Source organism: Westerdykella ornata (genome assembly GCF_010094085.1).
Source record: "Westerdykella ornata strain CBS 379.55 unplaced genomic scaffold EI97scaffold_35, whole genome shotgun sequence".
Lineage (NCBI taxonomy): Eukaryota > Fungi > Ascomycota > Dothideomycetes > Pleosporales > Sporormiaceae > Westerdykella > Westerdykella ornata.
The window spans coordinates 71,985-89,503 of NW_022986885.1; the positions used below are offsets into that span (position 1 = coordinate 71,985).

A 17,519-nucleotide genomic window follows, 5' to 3' on the forward strand; every position below is an offset into this window, starting at 1 on the left:
ATCAGAAACAGGGTAGCGGGGTTCTATGGATTAATTGAATTTGTCTTACTTGGTCCTTAAGCAATGGGGAAAGAAGGGGACCAATGCTCTATGATCTTGAAAAATCTTAGCAATATGTGTTCCTAAGCTCGTGTCTTCCTGGGCATGAATGGAGGTAGTTGAGGTAACATAGATCACATGATCTGGCGCTCGGACGTGAATTGAGCATCCCACCTGCATGAACTTCGCGGAAGCGGTTCCGAAAGACACCGAACCAACATCCCATCAGCTCGACAACACAGGTCACCAGGCCTTCAATTCCCACGAACCTCGCACACACAACCCAAATCAACGCCCAACCTCCCATAACCACCACTCAGACCGATCCCATCCTCCCACAATGTCCGCCAGCAAACGCCTCTTCAAAGAATACAAAGCCCTCTGTTCCGACCCACCCGAAGGCATCACCGCCGGCCCCGTCTCCGAAGACGACATGTACCTCTGGGAAGCCCTGATCCAGGGCCCGGACGGCACGCCCTTCGAAGGCGGCGTGTTCCCCGCCGAGCTCAAGTTCCCTCGGGATTATCCGCTGGCGCCGCCGAGTATGCGGTTTTTGGTCGATGTTTGGCATCCTAATGGTATGTTTCTCTGCGCAGATGGTTGTTCGCATTCTAGGTATTGAGCAGTACTGATGGCAGGATAGTTTATCCCGACGGCCGCGTTTGCATCTCGATCCTGCATGCGCCGGGAGATGACCCGAATATGTACGAGCATGCGTCGGAGCGGTGGTCGCCGATCCAGAGCGTGGAGAAGATATTGATTAGTGTGATGAGTATGTTGGCGGAGCCGAATGATGAGAGTCCTGCGAATGTGGATGCGGCGCGCATGTGGAGGGAGAGGAGGGGCGAGTATGAGAAGATTGTCAGGGATAATGTTAGGAAGAGTTTGGGGCTGGAATGAAGGAGATGGGATGGAAGGGCTGAGATGATCTTTGTTACGTGGTACATCGGCATAGGCGCATGGAGTTTTGGAGGTATGGGTGCATGGCATAAGCGGAGTTTGGGAAGGCAACGCTGATGGGTTTCGGCGAGGGATATGCTTTCAAGAATCATTTTCCTGATCTTCGAAGACCGTTTTTCATATCGAGGATTTCAGACACAAACATCTCCTTTGATTAACCCACTAATGCTGCTCAAGAACAGTGCAGAGGAAATGCAAACCCGGACTCGTAACCCACTCAGACGACATGCAGCCCCGTCGCCTCCCCATATCCATTATATGCCACGCCTCTATAATTCCACTCGGGACACTCCGCCTGCGTATTCCCCTTCGAATCCACCGCCCGACTCAACACCCTCCTTCCCTCCCCACTCTCCACCCTCACTCTCGCTCTCCACAAAGACCACGCCCACTTCAACTCGGCGCCCATCACCTCCTCCTCCTGCCGCTCCAATATCGCCGCCTCCGTCCAAGTCTCCCCTCCATCCCCACTAACCTCAACCTTCACCACCGGCCCGTCCGTCCCACTAGGCAACGCATACCCCCTCACCTCTATACACCCATCCTCTCCCCTCTCCACCCTCTCACCACTCCCCGGAACTGCAACCACAGAATTCACCGGCATATCCATGATGGCATCTACCTTGCCCCACCACTGCTCCGCGCTCTCCTTGTCCTTCGCTTCCGGCGGCAGAATCTTGTAGTCGTGCTGTTGATAATAATTCGGGCTTTCCTTTAACGAGACTTCGATCTTGTCGAGCCATTTTACGGATCTAGCGCCTGCGATGCCAGGGGTGATTACGCGGACGGGGGCGCCATGGTTTGGGGTGAGAGGGGCGTCGTTCATTTCCAGAGCGAGGAGGATGGATGAGGAGGGGGAGAGGGCGCGGGGGAGGGGGAGGGAGGCGCCGTAGTAGGAGTCGTCTTGGCAGGGGGTTTGGTGAGAGGAGAAGGTTATGTGGGCGTGGGGAAGTTCGGATTCTGGCAGGGAGATACCGGCAAGGGATATGACATCTAAGAGAAGGGGCCCTGGAAGGAATTAGATTACTGTGCCCCAAAGGATCGTGATGTGGTTATCCAGAGGTAGTAATCAGGAAAGACACTGAAGAGAACAACAGAATCCGGGATATATGAAACACGGAATAGACAACCTTGAAGCGAAAAGGAAAGAAGAAAGCACGCACCTCTCCATCTACAGTTCATAACCGCCCCGTCAAACCAATCCACCCCATTGACCTCTTTCAACTTCGTCCTCATGGTGTGCCTCCTATTCCCCGCACATTGCAGCGCACAGATCACCGTCTTCTGCGGCAAAGCTTTCAGATCCTCCACCGACAGCGAGAGCTCCTTCTGCACGTGCCCGGACACAGTGATGCGGTGGGTGGACGCGTCGATATGTGGAATCGGGCCATGGTTTCGGTCGTATGCGTAGGAGGTGGGGGTTATGAAACTAGGTAGAAGTCAATGTCAGAGGCGCGGTTTTGAGAGAGTCGGCAGTTAAGGGGCAGGTACCTGGACACGAGGGTTGGGAGCTCGGGTTCGCGGTTTAGAGGTTCTTCGACAGAGTATTCGAGCTACAGGTATGACGTCAGCGGGGAGAATTCTGGCTATGTATGTGCTCGGTGTAGAAAGGATAATAATCGAAAAGGACGAGAACTAAGTACTCACGTGAACCATTATGAAAGTGAAGAGTATTTGTAAGAGTGCTATGCAGGGAAGGGAGCGCGGACAAGCGGCTATCTTTTCGGGCTCAGCCGTTGTACGATTCGTCGTGACTATAGCTAGGCGCGGAGGTAGACCCTGGCTTCGAAACGAGGCCCGTGCAAGGAATGCCGACGGAAGTAGAGTCTAGCACGCGAGTTCCTAGAGTGCATTGATTCGAGAAAAAGGAATAACAAAGCTTTATGTTTGTCAATTGCGATGTAGGCCACGTGAAGTCAGTAGGACGGGTAGCCACGGCTCTGTGGCCAGTGCAGGATATGCGGCTAAGGTTGGTTGGCGAACGCACGTCGCCAATAAGATGGAATGTCGTGTACACAGGCGGCGGCTAGTAGGGCTCTAGTGTTCAGATTCGGATAGCGACATCGTGATGTGGTTCCAATAAAGTTTGTGTTGAATGCTGTGATTACAACAACACGCCCCAGTAACACGCACAGATCCTCTGGGAGAGTCACGAGCAATAGCTCAGGTACGTGACTCCTCCGTAAGCCTAGCGTATAACATATGGTAAGTTCAAATTGATCAGAGAATTACTTACCCTCAATCACCTGTCCCTTCGATGTCTTTTGTGCCATACGAGCACGACACGTATAAGCAGATTGCACGCTAATGACTAGAGGGCCAGAGAAGAGCACATTAGCTTGGATCTCGTCGTTATCGCCCATGTGCCGTCCTTAGCCTCTGGAGGCACTTTGATAGGATGTTTGTTTGTGGTCACCGACGTTTTATCAACAAGAGCCCCCACAACCACATAACTGTCTCAGAATAGGCCTTGAACGAAGTCTTCCGATGACTGGATTATATTCCAGTGTATTAGCTTGTGCTGAACACTCGCACACACGCTTTATCTTCCCTCATCACATCCCCAACGCAGTACTTGTGATTACAGTAGTCGTATACGTTCGCCTGATCCAGGAAACAATATGATAAAATCCATGGCACACCCAAACGACCATTGCCTCGCCCGGAGGAAAGGGGGTATTCCTGACATGCCATCCCTCCTTGCACGCCGATATGCGCCGCCGCCTTCCGAATCATTATCCTTTAAACGCCATTTCTCGCTCCCACTATTACACTCGCTCGCCCAAGCGCAGGCATAAAAGACACTGCCTACTGCCACTTTGCTCGCTCCCTCTCCCTCCCCTCCCCCCTCCTCCACAGCGCGGTTTACTCGGACTCATTTACCTGCACTTCCTCCTCAAATATCCAGGCCGATAAGATCAGTCACGCAGCTGGGAAGACTCTAAAAACGACGTCAACATCAACCTCCGCAACTCCCATCAATCATAAAACAGCCAACAGATGACGAGAGGAGAAGAACAGAGCAGAAAAGAGAACAGGTATGCAGAACGCAGGGTCGGGGGAAATTACCGTGCCGAGGAGAGTAGGACAGTGAAAAGGAAGAGGGCACTAGCGAATTACCAGCGTCTTCACAACCGTGCATTCCACATCATGCATCTCTATCGAGAAAACGCACTTCTCGCCGAAAATGCAGCTCCTCGTCCCTTTAACCCCGTTCCTCGCCCGTGGAGCAGGACACCGGTGGCCGTAGATGCACTTGGCGTCCTCGCAGCCGCTGCCATTCTGGCACGGCGCCATGCGCGCCACGAGGCGCAGGGTGGCGAGTTCGTCCCTCGTGGGGTGCCAGTCGTGCAGGTGCGCGCATTTGGGGCCGTGGGGGCATGGGCCGCGGAGGAAGTGCACGTTGCAGAGCTTGATTTTCTTGATGCGGTCGACTTCGGCCTTGTCGTAGTCGCGGCAGGGCGGGTCGACGCGTTGGCCGTGCCGGTTGCGGGCGATGAGTTCGTCGCGGTTGGCGGGCTTGTATGTGGGGGTTGGGCTCGAGGTGGTGGTGGTCGTCGTCTCGGGCGGAGGAGGGGCGGGAGCGGCGGCAACGGCGGCCCAGCCTGTGGTTACGGGTGTGGGTTTCTTGCTGGGGACGCTCCATCCGTCGCTGCTGGCGAGGGTGGAGACGGAGGGCGTGCGTGGGAAGTTGGGTTGCGCGGGAGGCTGTATTGTTAGCTTGAAGGACAGGACACGACAAAAGCTCGATATGCCTACCTGAAAAGGACTGTCTAACAGACTAGGCTGACGAGGTGGTGGGAATCGTGAGGGCAGGCCGGAAAACATGTTATAATTCTTGGAGTTTCCGGGGGTGACATTGTTTGGAGCGGGACTTCTCCAACCCAGTGAAAGTTTGGTGTCACGAAAGATGTCTGGGAACTTCTTCGTCGCAAAAGGAAGGCTAAGGAGCTCCTTCTCGAAAGGTACTCCCTCAAGGAGGGTTATACGTTTCACATAGGCATCTCCTGTGGTATGCTCCTCGAGGGTGCGAGCGTAGCCGTTATCATGAGAACATCCGAAGTAAATTTGGCGACAATGGAAATCGCGGAGGTAGAGCTTGAAGGTTTCTTTACCTCTGTTTAGTATGGTAGATGGAAGCAGAGGCAGGATACTCACCAATAATCTTGCTATCGGCACGATCCTTTCCTGGGCCTACATCGACAAAATCGAACAACGTCCTGCCACGAGTGAAGCCTCGGGTGAATTGCTCAACCGTGTCAATGTCAGGAACAGCACCGACACGGACAAGTGTGTCGGCGAGTCCGCGGACATTGGCATAAATGCGACAGACGACCTTCACGTCGCTGAGGATATTTGGCATCTCATCGTGGATGTGGTTCAAAATGGCCTGATGGAGAAGCTGTGCAGCCTTTCGTCCGCCTTCTTCACCGGCTTGAATCAACTCTTCGCGGAATATCATGCCGTCGCCATCGATGAGAAGGATAACGAAGGGATCCTTTTCCTGAGAAGACGTTAGCCTCGTAAGGGTACTTGTGCTTGGTCCTTGCCGAGCTGCAAGAAACCAGTGAGGTGAATGGCAGGGTGAATGGCAGTGCCAATATGAGCGCACCTACCAGATGCAGTTGCAAACTTCGGGCGTAATCCTCATAGTATTTCCTCATCTGCAGCTCGCGCAGGCGTTGCGAGTTCATATGATCGTAGCCCTGGAGCAGTTCCTGTGGCGCATGAGTGGCTGAAATGGACAAAGAGGTAGTAGTTGGAGCATTACAGACCTGGAGTAGAGCAGTCTTCTCATTGTCGCATTCGATGATTCTCTGATAGCGGGCCCAATTTGAGGTGCCATCGTCGTCAACCACGTCAGGTGAGGACGAATTTACCAGCGACTGCAGTGGTGACATGACGTAGTTGTTGAGGGCCATGATTGATGGAAACGTACAGCGCCAGAGGCTTGGTACCTAGGTAACTGCGCGTATGTGGATCCGTTAAAGTGTTGCAAAGAGTATGACTGTGCGACGGTTGGGTAGGCGCGAAGGTGTGGTGAGATTATAATGAGTGGAGCAGAAAGGGAAGGGAGGGTTGTGGGTGGACAAGAGACGCTATAGGACTCTTATTCACAGGGGAAGGGACGGGAAGGCGCGATGAAGGTGAAGATGGGTATTGGTGAGTAAGACAGTCGAATGTGCGATCAATAATAAGACAGAGACAGGTCGCTTGACGACAGGGCTAGGCGGTACAACGGTGAAAGCATGCGACTAGGCGCTTTGCAGGCATGTGCTGGCGGTAGGGACTGAACCGGGCCCGATCTGCGACTGCGGAGGGCTGCTGGAACAAGCGCAGCCAGCAGATACGATTTTCCCTGTCTTAAACAAAGATTTGCTTGCGCAAGTATGCGTAGGGCCCGTGATGGAAAACAAGTTGTGGTAAAGTGAAAGTTGTGACAGGGGTGCGGGGACTACCCTAGGGTAGCGGGGAGAATGAAGCGGGAGGTCTGAGGGCGAGAGATCGTGGGAAAATGCCCTCCTTTTATATGCGAAGCCTCCTTGCAAAGGGGACTGCGAAGGAAGCTCCAAAAACCGTTTCCTGAAAACCGTTTTTCGAACCCTTGAACTGTCGACAGATGGTTTTCGCGATGGTGAGTTGAGTAGGATGTGTCTTGCAGGGATGCTATACTACGGATACTGGGGTGTAAGATGCGCCACAGCACCACCCCCAGCGCTTACTCCCTCCCAATAGTATGGCTGCATAAACTTGGATGTCCAGTTGCTTTCGAGAACCATTTCCTGTAGGCGGCTCTGATTACTGGATCCCGTCTTTTAACATACACTCCGCACATCCACATCAGGTTTGGGGCTTTCACAGTTGCATACCATCCCTACTGCTAGAGGGTCAGAGAGCACTTTACGCTTCTCGTATTCATCACTTCGAGCACGAACTCCGCGAACTGGAAGAGACTGGCTCTGTTCATTTCCAGTTTCCGATCCTCGTCTTGGAGAAAAGCCACCAACTTTCAGGATTTCTTCGCACGCGATTTGGATTTCCGTTTGCTGGAATCTGTGCCCCTGCCGCCCGTTCTTTGAATTCGTTATCGCTCTCGCTCTCCGTCGCCTAAGGCCATGGAGGTACAGAGGCACAGTTTCCACGCGGCGCTTAACTATCCATAGGAGCTTCCACGATGATATCCCATCTGTAAGGCCAGTCACTGATATTCCAGGTGCTTAACGATCGCATGCTAATACTCCGTAGACAGTCTACTCTTTCTTGTCCTTCGATGCGTAACCCCCCGCTGTCTCTCTTGTCCTCCACACATATCGTTCGCATGGAAATACAGGTATTCGGCGCCTCCTTCTCCTCCCCTACTGCTAAGGGGTGGCACAGCTCTCCAGCGCTTGTAGCCACCTAATGATATTTGCAAGGGATATGGTGCACTGCCACTAACCTTCAGATTCAAGATTCAAGATCCGGACTCGCTCCTCTTCGCACTTACCCGTCTTCAAGAGTTGCGTCCTCAAACTTTAGATCCCACTTATCGTTGCTTTGCAAACTGGTAATTGGAATTCCGTTCAGTCTCACACATCTAGAGTTCGTGTTCTAATTTCCGACATCTATAGATAATCTCGTGAAAATCTGGTTTTGGAAGTTGGTTTCTCGTCCGCTCAAGTCAATTTCTAGAAGGAGATTCCTGAATCTAACTTCTACTTCTCTGATTTCTCGTTCTTCCTTCTTACAACCCTATTTCTCGAAGGTTTTTGTTCTATTTTTCTTCCCTTTCTTTCTTCTTATTTCCCTTTTGTCTTTCCCTTTTTCTTTTTTTCTTTTTTTGCCCCCTTCTATTTTCTAATTAGTTTTATTTCTTTAGTTTAGGAATATGGCTTCTTGGTAGGAGTTGCGTAACTATGATATCGAATGTGGAACATCACAGGCTATAGTGCAAGGGCAAAAACGATCATACCCTTATGCCTACGTGGCAATTAGCTGATCGCACAGTCAACAGGCTTTTCTTCATTTCTGTCGTGTAATAACGCTGAACAGATTGCATGCCGAATTCCACTTCCCGTTTCACGATTTTGCAGATGTATGTTGTGAGATGGAGTGCGAACATTCGTGGAGGGGACATGGCTGGAAATCGGGCCAGTTATCAGGCCGCGTGAGAACATTTGAAAGTAGAGAACAAAAAATGAGAGCAAAGGTGGGGGAATTGGAACCTGCGGTGCGAAAGGCACCCCGCCACATGCATGTGCATATACATGTGAAAGACAATGACGATGCGACTTTGGCTCTGGGTTGCGTTTTTGTGCGAAAAGTTCGATTCCCAGAACGCAGAATAGGGCTTGCAGAAGTACATCACCGGAACTCCATGCTTCCCGTGAAAATCCAGTCTAGTAGTTTCGTTTTTGGTCTGGCGGAGTTCATTCTTGGGAATCGATTAGTCGCTTGCGATAGAGTCCGTTCTTCCGAAATCGATTCTTGTTTCTCTACCCCACGGCACAATCCCTACGCCGCGGTTTCCAAATGCCGTTTTTCGCTCTTGTGAATTGACATCCGAACCATTTTTCTTCTCTTCTGCGATCCGGCTCATGGAAATCGTTGCCGGGCGAGAGAATCGCGATAGTGGAAGAACCAGAAGACATCATCAGAGAGGAGAAAGAACGGTTCAGACAATATATCCTCTGCGATCTTCGAACATCTGCCCGATTAAAAGACGTTATTCTTTTGTTATCGTGTGCTTAAAGTCATGTTGCCCGACAAGTGAGATTCGACACGGACGTGGACTTGGATGACTAAGCCTCCTCTCAGAAGCTAGGAGCTTTGAAGCCACGTTCTACAGATTGACACCATACTCTTCCCCTCCATCCCGGTTTCTCATCCACCATCTTACTCCCCCTCTTAATAGCAATGGTCGCCTGGAAACTCTCCTCCCTTCTTCTCCTCTCGTTGGGGGCACTCAATGCTTTCGCGGACTCCACTGTCAGTCACCGCAACACCCATCGCCGATGTCCATGACATCAACGCCACGTCCGCGATTCTAACAGCTCCCACCAGGCCGAAAAAATCGATGAGGCTGTCGACGAGCCCCAAACGCCAAACCTGAAGATCTCCACGAGCGTCAAATTCCCTCAGTCCGAGATCTTCGGCGTCAAGCTCATCAACGGCCACGCAACCCAGGCCGTCCTCGACATCACCAACGAAGAGCCCGAACCCGTCAGCCTCGCCCTCATCGGAGGCTCGCTCCTCCGCGATGGTCTCGAGAAGCCTCAGATCGTGCGTAACTTGACCGCTGCGCGCTATCAGATTGAGATCCCCGCAGGCGAAGCCGAAACCATCACCTATACCTTCAGCACCGAGATGCACCCCCAGGATGTGCGTCTGCAGCTCGTCGCCGTGCTGCAGGACAAGAAGCAGGATTTCTACACCGTCTCCATTTACAATGAGACGGTCAGCGTTGTGGAGGCGCCGACTAGCATCTTCGACCCGCAGATGTATGTACCTATCCGTTCCAGCCGAAGCCCGTGTTCCACCACCTCCGCGCCCTTATCTACATCCTGATTCCCCTTCCGTTGCACCTCCGCCGCCCTTTTTATTTCATTTGCTAATCCGCCTGCAGCATTTTCCTCTATCTCGTCCTCGCCGGCGTCTTCGCTGGAACTGTCTACTTCATCTACAACACGTGGATCACCACTCTCTTCCCGCAAACGAAGGGCCGCGGAAAGGGCGGCGAACGCGCCAAGCGCTCCTCTGGTGGCTCCAAGAAGGTCGATCCCGCCGACCAGGTCTCTGTTGTTGGTGCTGATGGTCCAGCCGTCACATCCGGCGCGAAGGCGTACGACGAGAGCTGGATCCCTGCGTCCCATTTGCAGAGGCCGGAGGCAAAGCGTGTACGCAGCGGCACTCCGAAGACGAAGTCTAAGGCGTAGGCCACGGGAGCGATGATTTATCGTCGATTTGAATCATTAGGAAGGTTGGTTATATTGGTTTGATAGTAGGGCGATACAGAAATTGTAGGACTATGATTGAACAGGGTGGAGTCAAGCGAATTTATCACTCACGGCCGATCAAAAGTCGATTTGGAAACATATCACGACGGGTTAGAAGAGACGTCATCATGTACTCTGTTAGGATAGAGGAGTGGCTTTGGCACCTTTTGTATAGTACACTCGGAAATCGAATGGATATGAACGAGCGTCAACTCGTCGGTCATGGGATTTGGTCAACTAGATGTATAGATGACGCCATGAAGCATTATACGAGGGCATCAGCATCTACGTTGCAGAGGAAGCCGCGGTGCCACAGATCCTTTTCCCAAGGTTTCGCCAACATAACAGCAGCCACAAACTAGTCACGACGACGGATGCGCGGCATCCGAGTGCAGGCTGTGCCGCCTCTGATGCCTTGTCTCCGTCTTCGTCATCTGCTTCGCAGCTCCTGCCGACAACTCACCCTCGATCTGGACGCCTCCCCCAACGAACTACTCGCCACGGAGTACTCGCCACGGAGTATTCGCCACGACCTCATTTCCTCGGCCTCTACTCCCTTTTCCACTCCTCAAACTCCTCCTCCAGATGCTCCTTTAACCTCGCAAACTGGTTCTTGAAGTTGCGCCCGCACCGCCAACATAACATATCCCACGACGGCCAATCGCCAGGGTGAAACCTCGGACTTCCCTCCTCGAGCGGAAACTCATCCAGCCCCACCATGAACGACGTGGTGAAACTGAGATAATGCTTCTTATGCTTCATACACAGAGAGTGCATGTCCCGCGACAGAACATGAATGTGTAAGTGATTCATGGAGGGATGCGTGTGCACGCCCGATATGATCTCCTTCTCCCAATCGCGGCCCTGAGGCAAGAGCTTCGCGCGAGAAGAGGGAGAGGGCGGGTCCGGCGACGACATGAGGGACTCGAGCGCTTTCTGGTACGGGGCGTCTGACTTGCTGACGAGGCCGAATTGCCGGCGCAGTTCGCTGGCTGCGATCTTCTTGACGTGGGCGACGCGCTGTTTTGCCTTTTCGAGGAAGTCTGGGTTGGAGGAGAGGGCGTGGAGGGGGTGTTGGGTGTAGAGGGCAGGATCCCGCGGGAGGATGAGGAGGTGGATGGTGGATTTGGGGTAGCGGTCGCGGATGACGACGAAGTCGGCGTCGTATTCGATTACTTCTAGGTGGGTTTCTGGGTGGAGGATGTATGGGAGGAGGTTGTTGCGGGGGTCGCGGCTGTGGGTGGTGTGGGAGGGAGGTTTGGGTGGGGGAATGGTGGGTTTGGGACGTTTGGCGGCGGTCATGAGTTCTGTGACTGCGGTGAGTTAAGAGTGTGTGATGTTGTAGTTTGGATGAGTGCGCTGGGTTCAAGATGAAGTTCAAGATGAAGTTCAAGAAGGAGAAGAAGGAGAGTGGAAGAGAAGGAAGAGAAGGAGGACTTACAGGCATTGTTTGGGCTTTTGGACGCTGTGCTGGAATCGGCAGCTCGTGAGGCCGTTCCTGTGATTTCCTCGGCTGTGATCGCGTCGTGGGCGTCATCCCGGCTTCTGGTATCCATTTTCTTGACGGAATGAAGCTATCCGGAGTTTACAGATTTCACTGCAGTGGAGTTGTTTTACGGTGTACACGATGAGCTGCAGGTGTAGCTGCTTCATGATGACATCAGCAAGAGCTTAAACCGGCACCCCTGTCGACGGGAAAAAGTGGGGCGGTTAGCGGGCCGTTCATGATCTGCATATTTTCGAACCTCCATCCTCTGCTACAACAGCGCCGTTCACCCAAAGCTCGATGGAGTCTACCGCTCACACGCTCCGCCGAATTCCTCCTCCGCCCGCACAGTGTCCAGGATGCCGAAGAACCCGCATCCACCCCGCCGTGGCCCACCTAAGAAGCCCGCATCTGGCCCGCCGGAGGAGGACAGCAGCTTCATCGTTTTCGGCGACGGAAAGAAAAAGAAGGGAGGCAAGGGACAAGATGACAAGGGTGGAAAGGCCGGGGAGCCCAGCGACGCCCCAAAGCCTCCGGACGCGCGAAAATTGGTTGGCGGTGCGTCCTGGACGGGGAAGCTGCCCGTGAATATGTTGTCGGAGCATTGCCAGAAGCAGCAATGGTTGAAGCCAGATTACCGGATGCACAAGGACGGGGACCTACATGTGGCCGACAGTATTGTGCTGTCCAAATCCGACCCCAAAACGCGGGAGACGACATCATTGCCTCCCTTCAGGATTCCCCCGGAACTTGGGGAGGAGGCACGGCACCCGACTGCCGTGGAAGCGCGCAATTTTGCGGCAGCATATGGGCTGTTCCGTGTTGCCAGTGCGAAGAACTTGCACATGATGATGCCTCCGCAGTTCCGAACGCTTTGGAAGGGAAAGTTTGCGGAGCTGAAGAAGAATGATGAAGCCGCAGGCAAGGCTTGGATGTATGAGGCGGACCCCTTCTTCGGACACGCCGAGCGAGAGAAGGCAAAGGAGATAGCCGCGAAGGAACGCGAGAAGAGACAGAAGGAGAGGGAACAGGCGTCCAAGGCCCACAATCTTCAGCCGGGCATGGGGCAGAGGGGCTCTAAAGCGCCCCTTTCCAGGGCTAGTATCCTAAAAGGATGGGAGAATGTTCCCAAAGTTGAGCTAGGAAGGAAAACGAGGAAGAGGGTCGAGCGCCTGATTCGACGAGACGCCGTATGGAATCCACATGGGATTCGCCTAGACGCCGCGGTCCGTGGCAAGTTGATCGACGAGATAACCGAGTTAGGCTTCCGCAGAAGCCATGTTGAAGAAGCCGTGGAGATCTGCAAGGACCGTGAAGAAGTCATTGAGTGGCTTCTGATCCACGTGCCAGAGGATGACCTTCCGTCCTGGAGTTTGCCGGAAGGCTATCAAGCTGGTGTCAGCATGGCTAGCTCAGACCTTAAGCGTGAAGGCGCAATCAACCGACTTACGGTTGCTGGGTACGATCGAGAACTGTGCGAGGATGCGTATGATAGCCAAGGCGGCGACGAAGCCAAAGCAGCAGCTTACCTTCAAGCCCGTCTTTTGAGACCCACTGCAGATGAAGCGGACGTTGCAGATATGCTCTCGCGTCTCTATCTAAACAAACCCAATGAATTCGAAGAAGCAGACATCGACCCCTGGGAGGAAGAACAATCCTCCTTAGAAGCGATCTACGGTGACATGTATGAACGTCCATCTCCTTCGATCTGTCGTATTCAATTGGATATAAAGCAACAAGGCAAGCGTCTTGTTCTCCAAGTCCGGAAACCGCCTGGTCCATATCCTGCCGTGGTACCTCTTATCAGCTTCGAGGCCGCTATTCCATCATATATCCGATTGAGTATAATTCGACAAGCTCTCTCGTACGCTGAGGAGAGCCTCCTTGGCGCGCCGATGATTTTTGATATTGTGGACTGGCTACAGCAGAATGCGGCAACTGTACTCAAGAACCCAGGCAAACTCGTAGATGTCTCGCCAGGACTGGCGGCAGCTGACATGGTTGCAAGCGAACACGTCCATAATCCAAACTCGAGGCGACCACCTCGAGCCCGAAAACCCATAAAGTGGGAAGTTGGCACTCCAGCTAGTCAAGCGATTCTGAATCAGTGGGAAGCTAAACAACAAACACCAGCTCAGCAACGGATGCTGAGTGTCCGCCAGGCACTTCCAGCTTGGAAGTTGCGGGATGTTATAGTTCAGACTGTCAACCAAAGCCAAGTGTGTATTATCTCTGGTGAGACTGGCTCAGGCAAGTCGACGCAGTCAGTCCAGTTCATTCTTGATGACCTTATTCGTCGGGGACTCGGTGGGGTAGCCAACATCATATGCACGCAGCCGCGGAGGATTTCTGCCTTAGGGCTCGCGGACCGCGTCGCAGACGAGCGTTGCTCACAGGTTGGGGTTGAGGTTGGATATGCTATTCGCGGAGAATCGAAACAGAGTCCAGGGACTACGAAGATCACCTTTGTGACAACGGGTGTCCTACTTCGACGTCTTCAGACTGCTGGTGGGAGTACGGATGACGTGGTAGCTGCTCTTGCCGATGTCAGCCATGTGGTGGTGGACGAAGTGCACGAGCGCAGTTTGGACACCGACTTTCTTCTGGTCCTGGTCCGCGATATACTGCGTCGCCGCAAGGACTTGAAAGTGATACTTATGAGTGCGACTCTGGACGCGGATGTCTTCGAGAGGTACTTTCAGGAAGTCGGTCCCGTTGGTCGTATTGAGATTGAAGGGAGAACACATCCGGTGGAGGATTTCTATATGGACGACATTGTTCGCTTTACTGGCTTTAGAGGCAACAAGGGCGAAGATTATGAAGAAGAGGAAGAGAGAGCACCTGCTGTCAACCTTCGGAATATCGGGTTCGGCATCAACTATGATCTCATTGCGGCGACCGTACAGTATATCGATAGGCAGTTGGGCTCAGCAGATGGTGGTATTCTGATATTCCTTCCCGGCACAATGGAGATTGATCGAACTCTCCAGGCCATTCGTCACCTTCCGCAATTCTACGCTCTGCCGCTCCACGCTTCGCTTCTCCCGGCTGAACAAAAGCGTGTTTTCCCACCAGCTCCAGCTGGGAAGCGGAAAGTCATTGCGGCTACCAATGTCGCGGAAACATCCATCACCATTGAAGACATTGTGGCCGTTATCGATACTGGTCGGGTCAAAGAGACGAGTTTTGATCCACAAAACAACATGGTCCGACTGGCAGAGACGTGGGCTTCTCGAGCTGCCTGCAAGCAACGTCGTGGTCGTGCTGGTCGTGTAAGAGCCGGCCAGTGTTTCAAGCTCTACACCCGCAATGCGGAGATGAAGATGATGGAACGTCCAGATCCCGAAATTCGCCGAGTGCCGCTTGAGCAGTTGTGTCTCTCTATCAAGGCCATGGGCGTTCAAGATGTCTCCAGCTTCCTTGCAAGCGCATTGACTCCGCCAGAGAGCACCGCAGTCGAGGGCGCCATCAATCTCCTGAACAAGATTGGTGCCATTGCCGACAACGAGCTCACAGCGCTTGGACGCCATCTCTCGATGATTCCAGCAGACCTACGTTGCAGCAAACTCCTCGTATACGGTGCAACTTTTGGTTGTTTAGAGGCCGCTTTGACCATTGCTTCTGTCCTCACTGCGCGCTCTCCGTTCATCTCGCCGCGTGACCGGGATCCAGAAATTCGAAATGCGTTTAATCGAACCCGCAGCTCATTTTCTCAGAACCAAGGTGATCTCCTTGTCGATCTCCGAGCATATGAGCAATGGTCTGCACTTCGAAGTAAAGGCATATCGCCTCGCGACCTGCGGAAGTGGTGCCAGGATAACAGCCTCTCCTCGCAGACTCTCTTCGACATTGCTTCAAACCGCGCTCAATACTTGTCGTCGCTCAAGGAGGTCTCCTTCATTCCTACCCACTACTCGTCCACCAACCCTACAACACACGGCGTCCTGAACAAGCATAATGACAACGATGCTCTAATCCGTGCGCTTATTGCTGGCGCATTCCATCCACAGCTGGCTCGCATCCAACTGCCAGACAAGAAATACGCGGCCAGTATGGCCGGAGCAGTCGAGCTCGACTACGAAGCCAGGACCATCAAATACTTCAACCAAGAGAACGGCCGCGTCTTCGTGCATCCCAGCTCCATTCTCTTCGACGCGCAGACGTTTCCCATGAACGCAGCGTTCATCGCGTACTTTAACAAGATGGCTACCTCTAAAGTGTTTATACGCGACCTCACGCCTTTCAACGCTTACTCGCTGCTTATGTTTGCGGGCACTATATCTGTCGATACGCTGGGAAGGGGGTTGGTGGTGGATGAGTGGGTGAGGTTGCGGGGGTGGGCGAGGATCGGTGTGCTGGTTTCGAGGTTGAGGGGAATGTTTGATAAGGTTTTGGAGAGGAAGGTTAGGGAGCCCGGGTGGGAGATTGGGGGGAGGGAGGGGGAGATTGTGGATTGTGTGAGGTGGTTGGTTGAGAGGGATGGGTTGGATAATTGAGGCAGGAGGTTTCAGTTCTTTAGAGGGGGTAAAAGGTCAGGTAGAGGAGATTTCTGAAAAAGGGAGACTATTCAAGGAACTCGATTGTCGTTTATGGGTTGTGATGCATGGAATCCAGGGTGTGTTGAGCTATGTTCACTTGTGTCCAAGCTCGCCAGTGAGCTTGGGGGGAATTGATGATGTCATTCATCTCTCCAGGCAGCTTAAATCGCCATCGCGTCCTAGACTACAACTTTCCCTATTATACTTACTACCATAGTAAGTGCATAACTAAAATTACTAAGAGAAGATGATTTAATTCCTCTTTTTCTAAGTTTTCAACTCTATTGAAGACTCGTATTTCATCTTCGTTGCGCTGCGGCGATCTGAGGCGCCTCCTCATCCTACAGTATATCCTCTTCCTCCCTAGAAGAACCTTCCTAGCTCTCCCTCCCCAGCCCACCCCTCTCACCGCAACTAAAAGACACCAATCCTTACCAAATAAAATAAAATTAAGAAATATAAAAAAGATATAAATCCAAAATGGGCATCCCCTACTCGCGCGAAATCAACGCCGCCTTCGACCAAGTGACGCCGCTCGTGGCCGCGGGCTTCGAGGTCCTCAAAACGACGCGGAATATCTCCATTTTGCTGGCGGCGATACAGGTGCTGACTGTTGTTTTGCTGGGGTTGATTCTGGGAATGCTGGTCGTGCTGGTGTATGTCGTGGATCCTGGGTTGGAGGTATGAGCTAATCTCTCTTTCTTGTTGTCTTTATTCTTCGTTTTTAGTTTTCTTGATTTCTTAATTTCTGGTTTCTTAATTTCTGGTTTCTTAATTTCTGGTTTCTTAATTTCTGGTTTCTTAATTTCTGGTTTCTTAATCTTTGGTTTCTTAATTTCTGGTGATGATTTCTGGTGATGATTATTTTGTGGGTGGGCCGGTGCATGGGAGAGAGAGAGTATGGGATGCGTGTTGTTTGAAGAGGATCCCGGGAGGACGGAGGTGGAAAAGCTGTGTTTTGCAGTTTCGCTTCCCGTTTTTCGGTCCTTGTTTCACTTTCCGTCTTCCCATTTCTCTTCTGTCAATCTTTCCGTCTCTTCGAGCTTCGATGATTAAATTTTCCTCTTCCCTCTTTTCACTTTCCAATTTTCTTCTTCTGCACCTGTTTTCCTATTTCCTGTTTTCCGCTTTCCGCCAGCTGTAATTTAGAGTTTCGCTTTTGGTCTTCCCATTCTCTTCTACTCTTCCCACCTTCAACAATCTGATATTCAATTCCTCCTTCCCAAATATTCCGTCCTCACCCTCCATCTCCCATCTTCCCATTTCCCTTTTTCCGCTCCCCCCCCCTTTTCTTCTTCCTTCCAACGTTCCTACTCTAACCTAATACACCCAACCAGACTGAGCGCCAAACCCTCATAACGCCCTTCTTCCGACGCCTCGCACACCTCACCTTCTGGGGCGTCGTGGAGAGCTGCGTCGCGGCCATGGTGGGGTTCGCGGGATTCCTTGTCGTCGGCTTATTCCTGCTACGAGCAAGGAGGCAGGATGCGCTTGAGACTGCGGCGGAAGATGATGCGGGGA

At 52.5% G+C, this 17,519-nt stretch overlaps 6 protein-coding genes across 6 annotated transcripts; 3 read left to right on the forward strand and 3 right to left on the reverse strand.

Moving 5' to 3' along the window:
- The first annotated feature begins 246 nt into the window (after window positions 1-246).
- Window positions 247-1,212, forward strand: EI97DRAFT_436735 (ubiquitin-conjugating enzyme). The gene is made up of 2 exons (XM_033799189.1): window positions 247-617; window positions 683-1,212. The coding sequence occupies exons 1-2, from the start codon at window positions 380-382 to the stop codon at window positions 937-939; spliced, it is 495 nt and encodes a 164-aa protein (XP_033650190.1). The 5' UTR covers window positions 247-379; the 3' UTR covers window positions 940-1,212.
- Window positions 1,103-3,090, reverse strand: EI97DRAFT_436736 (molybdopterin binding oxidoreductase). The gene is made up of 4 exons (XM_033799190.1): window positions 2,647-3,090; window positions 2,491-2,552; window positions 2,163-2,428; window positions 1,103-2,007 (listed from the first exon to the last, which is right to left on the reverse strand). Exons 1-4 carry the CDS (start codon window positions 2,653-2,655, stop codon window positions 1,217-1,219), a joined length of 1,128 nt encoding a protein of 375 aa, XP_033650191.1. The 5' UTR covers window positions 2,656-3,090; the 3' UTR covers window positions 1,103-1,216.
- Window positions 3,091-3,921: 831 nt separating this feature from the next.
- EI97DRAFT_202007 (uncharacterized protein) lies at window positions 3,922-6,087 on the reverse strand. Its single transcript, XM_033793692.1, has 5 exons — window positions 5,775-6,087; window positions 5,616-5,717; window positions 5,158-5,503; window positions 4,759-5,108; window positions 3,922-4,707 (listed from the first exon to the last, which is right to left on the reverse strand). Exons 1-5 carry the CDS (start codon window positions 5,919-5,921, stop codon window positions 4,108-4,110), a joined length of 1,545 nt encoding a protein of 514 aa, XP_033650192.1. The 5' UTR covers window positions 5,922-6,087; the 3' UTR covers window positions 3,922-4,107.
- Window positions 6,088-8,834: 2,747 nt separating this feature from the next.
- EI97DRAFT_436740 (uncharacterized protein) lies at window positions 8,835-10,251 on the forward strand. Its single transcript, XM_033799191.1, has 3 exons — window positions 8,835-8,967; window positions 9,043-9,479; window positions 9,605-10,251. The coding sequence occupies exons 1-3, from the start codon at window positions 8,896-8,898 to the stop codon at window positions 9,912-9,914; spliced, it is 819 nt and encodes a 272-aa protein (XP_033650193.1). The 5' UTR covers window positions 8,835-8,895; the 3' UTR covers window positions 9,915-10,251.
- On the reverse strand, window positions 10,102-11,281 carry EI97DRAFT_436741 (HIT-like protein). Its single transcript, XM_033799192.1, has one exon. It carries the CDS (start codon window positions 11,274-11,276, stop codon window positions 10,524-10,526), a length of 753 nt encoding a protein of 250 aa, XP_033650194.1. The 5' UTR covers window positions 11,277-11,281; the 3' UTR covers window positions 10,102-10,523.
- Window positions 11,282-11,615: 334 nt separating this feature from the next.
- On the forward strand, window positions 11,616-16,188 carry EI97DRAFT_202180 (DEAD/DEAH box helicase-like protein). Its single transcript, XM_033793693.1, has one exon. It carries the CDS (start codon window positions 11,820-11,822, stop codon window positions 15,954-15,956), a length of 4,137 nt encoding a protein of 1,378 aa, XP_033650195.1. The 5' UTR covers window positions 11,616-11,819; the 3' UTR covers window positions 15,957-16,188.
- The last annotated feature ends 1,331 nt before the right edge of the window (window positions 16,189-17,519 follow it).

Excerpts from the sequence above, each read along its gene's own strand:
- EI97DRAFT_202180 (XM_033793693.1), top strand. The coding sequence starts at position 11,820 with ATGCCGAAGAACCCGCATCCACCCCGCCGTGGCCCACCTAAGAAGCCC.
- EI97DRAFT_436735 (XM_033799189.1), top strand. The coding sequence starts at position 380 with ATGTCCGCCAGCAAACGCCTCTTCAAAGAATACAAAGCCCTCTGTTCC. Across the intron at positions 618-682 it reads CGATGTTTGGCATCCTAATG|TTTATCCCGACGGCCGCGTT; the intron begins GTATGTTTCTCT and ends ATGGCAGGATAG.
- EI97DRAFT_202007 (XM_033793692.1), bottom strand. The coding sequence starts at position 5,921 with ATGGCCCTCAACAACTACGTCATGTCACCACTGCAGTCGCTGGTAAAT. Across the intron at positions 5,718-5,774 it reads AGAAGACTGCTCTACTCCAG|GAACTGCTCCAGGGCTACGA; the intron begins GTCTGTAATGCT and ends CATGCGCCACAG. Across the intron at positions 5,109-5,157 it reads TGCCGATAGCAAGATTATTG|AAACCTTCAAGCTCTACCTC; the intron begins GTGAGTATCCTG and ends ACAGAGGTAAAG.
- EI97DRAFT_436740 (XM_033799191.1), top strand. The coding sequence starts at position 8,896 with ATGGTCGCCTGGAAACTCTCCTCCCTTCTTCTCCTCTCGTTGGGGGCA. Across the intron at positions 8,968-9,042 it reads ATGCTTTCGCGGACTCCACT|GCCGAAAAAATCGATGAGGC; the intron begins GTCAGTCACCGC and ends AGCTCCCACCAG. Across the intron at positions 9,480-9,604 it reads AGCATCTTCGACCCGCAGAT|CATTTTCCTCTATCTCGTCC; the intron begins GTATGTACCTAT and ends ATCCGCCTGCAG.
- EI97DRAFT_436736 (XM_033799190.1), bottom strand. Across the intron at positions 2,429-2,490 it reads CTCCCAACCCTCGTGTCCAG|TTTCATAACCCCCACCTCCT; the intron begins GTACCTGCCCCT and ends ACTTCTACCTAG. Across the intron at positions 2,008-2,162 it reads TATGAACTGTAGATGGAGAG|GGCCCCTTCTCTTAGATGTC; the intron begins GTGCGTGCTTTC and ends AATTCCTTCCAG.
- EI97DRAFT_436741 (XM_033799192.1), bottom strand. The coding sequence starts at position 11,276 with ATGACCGCCGCCAAACGTCCCAAACCCACCATTCCCCCACCCAAACCT.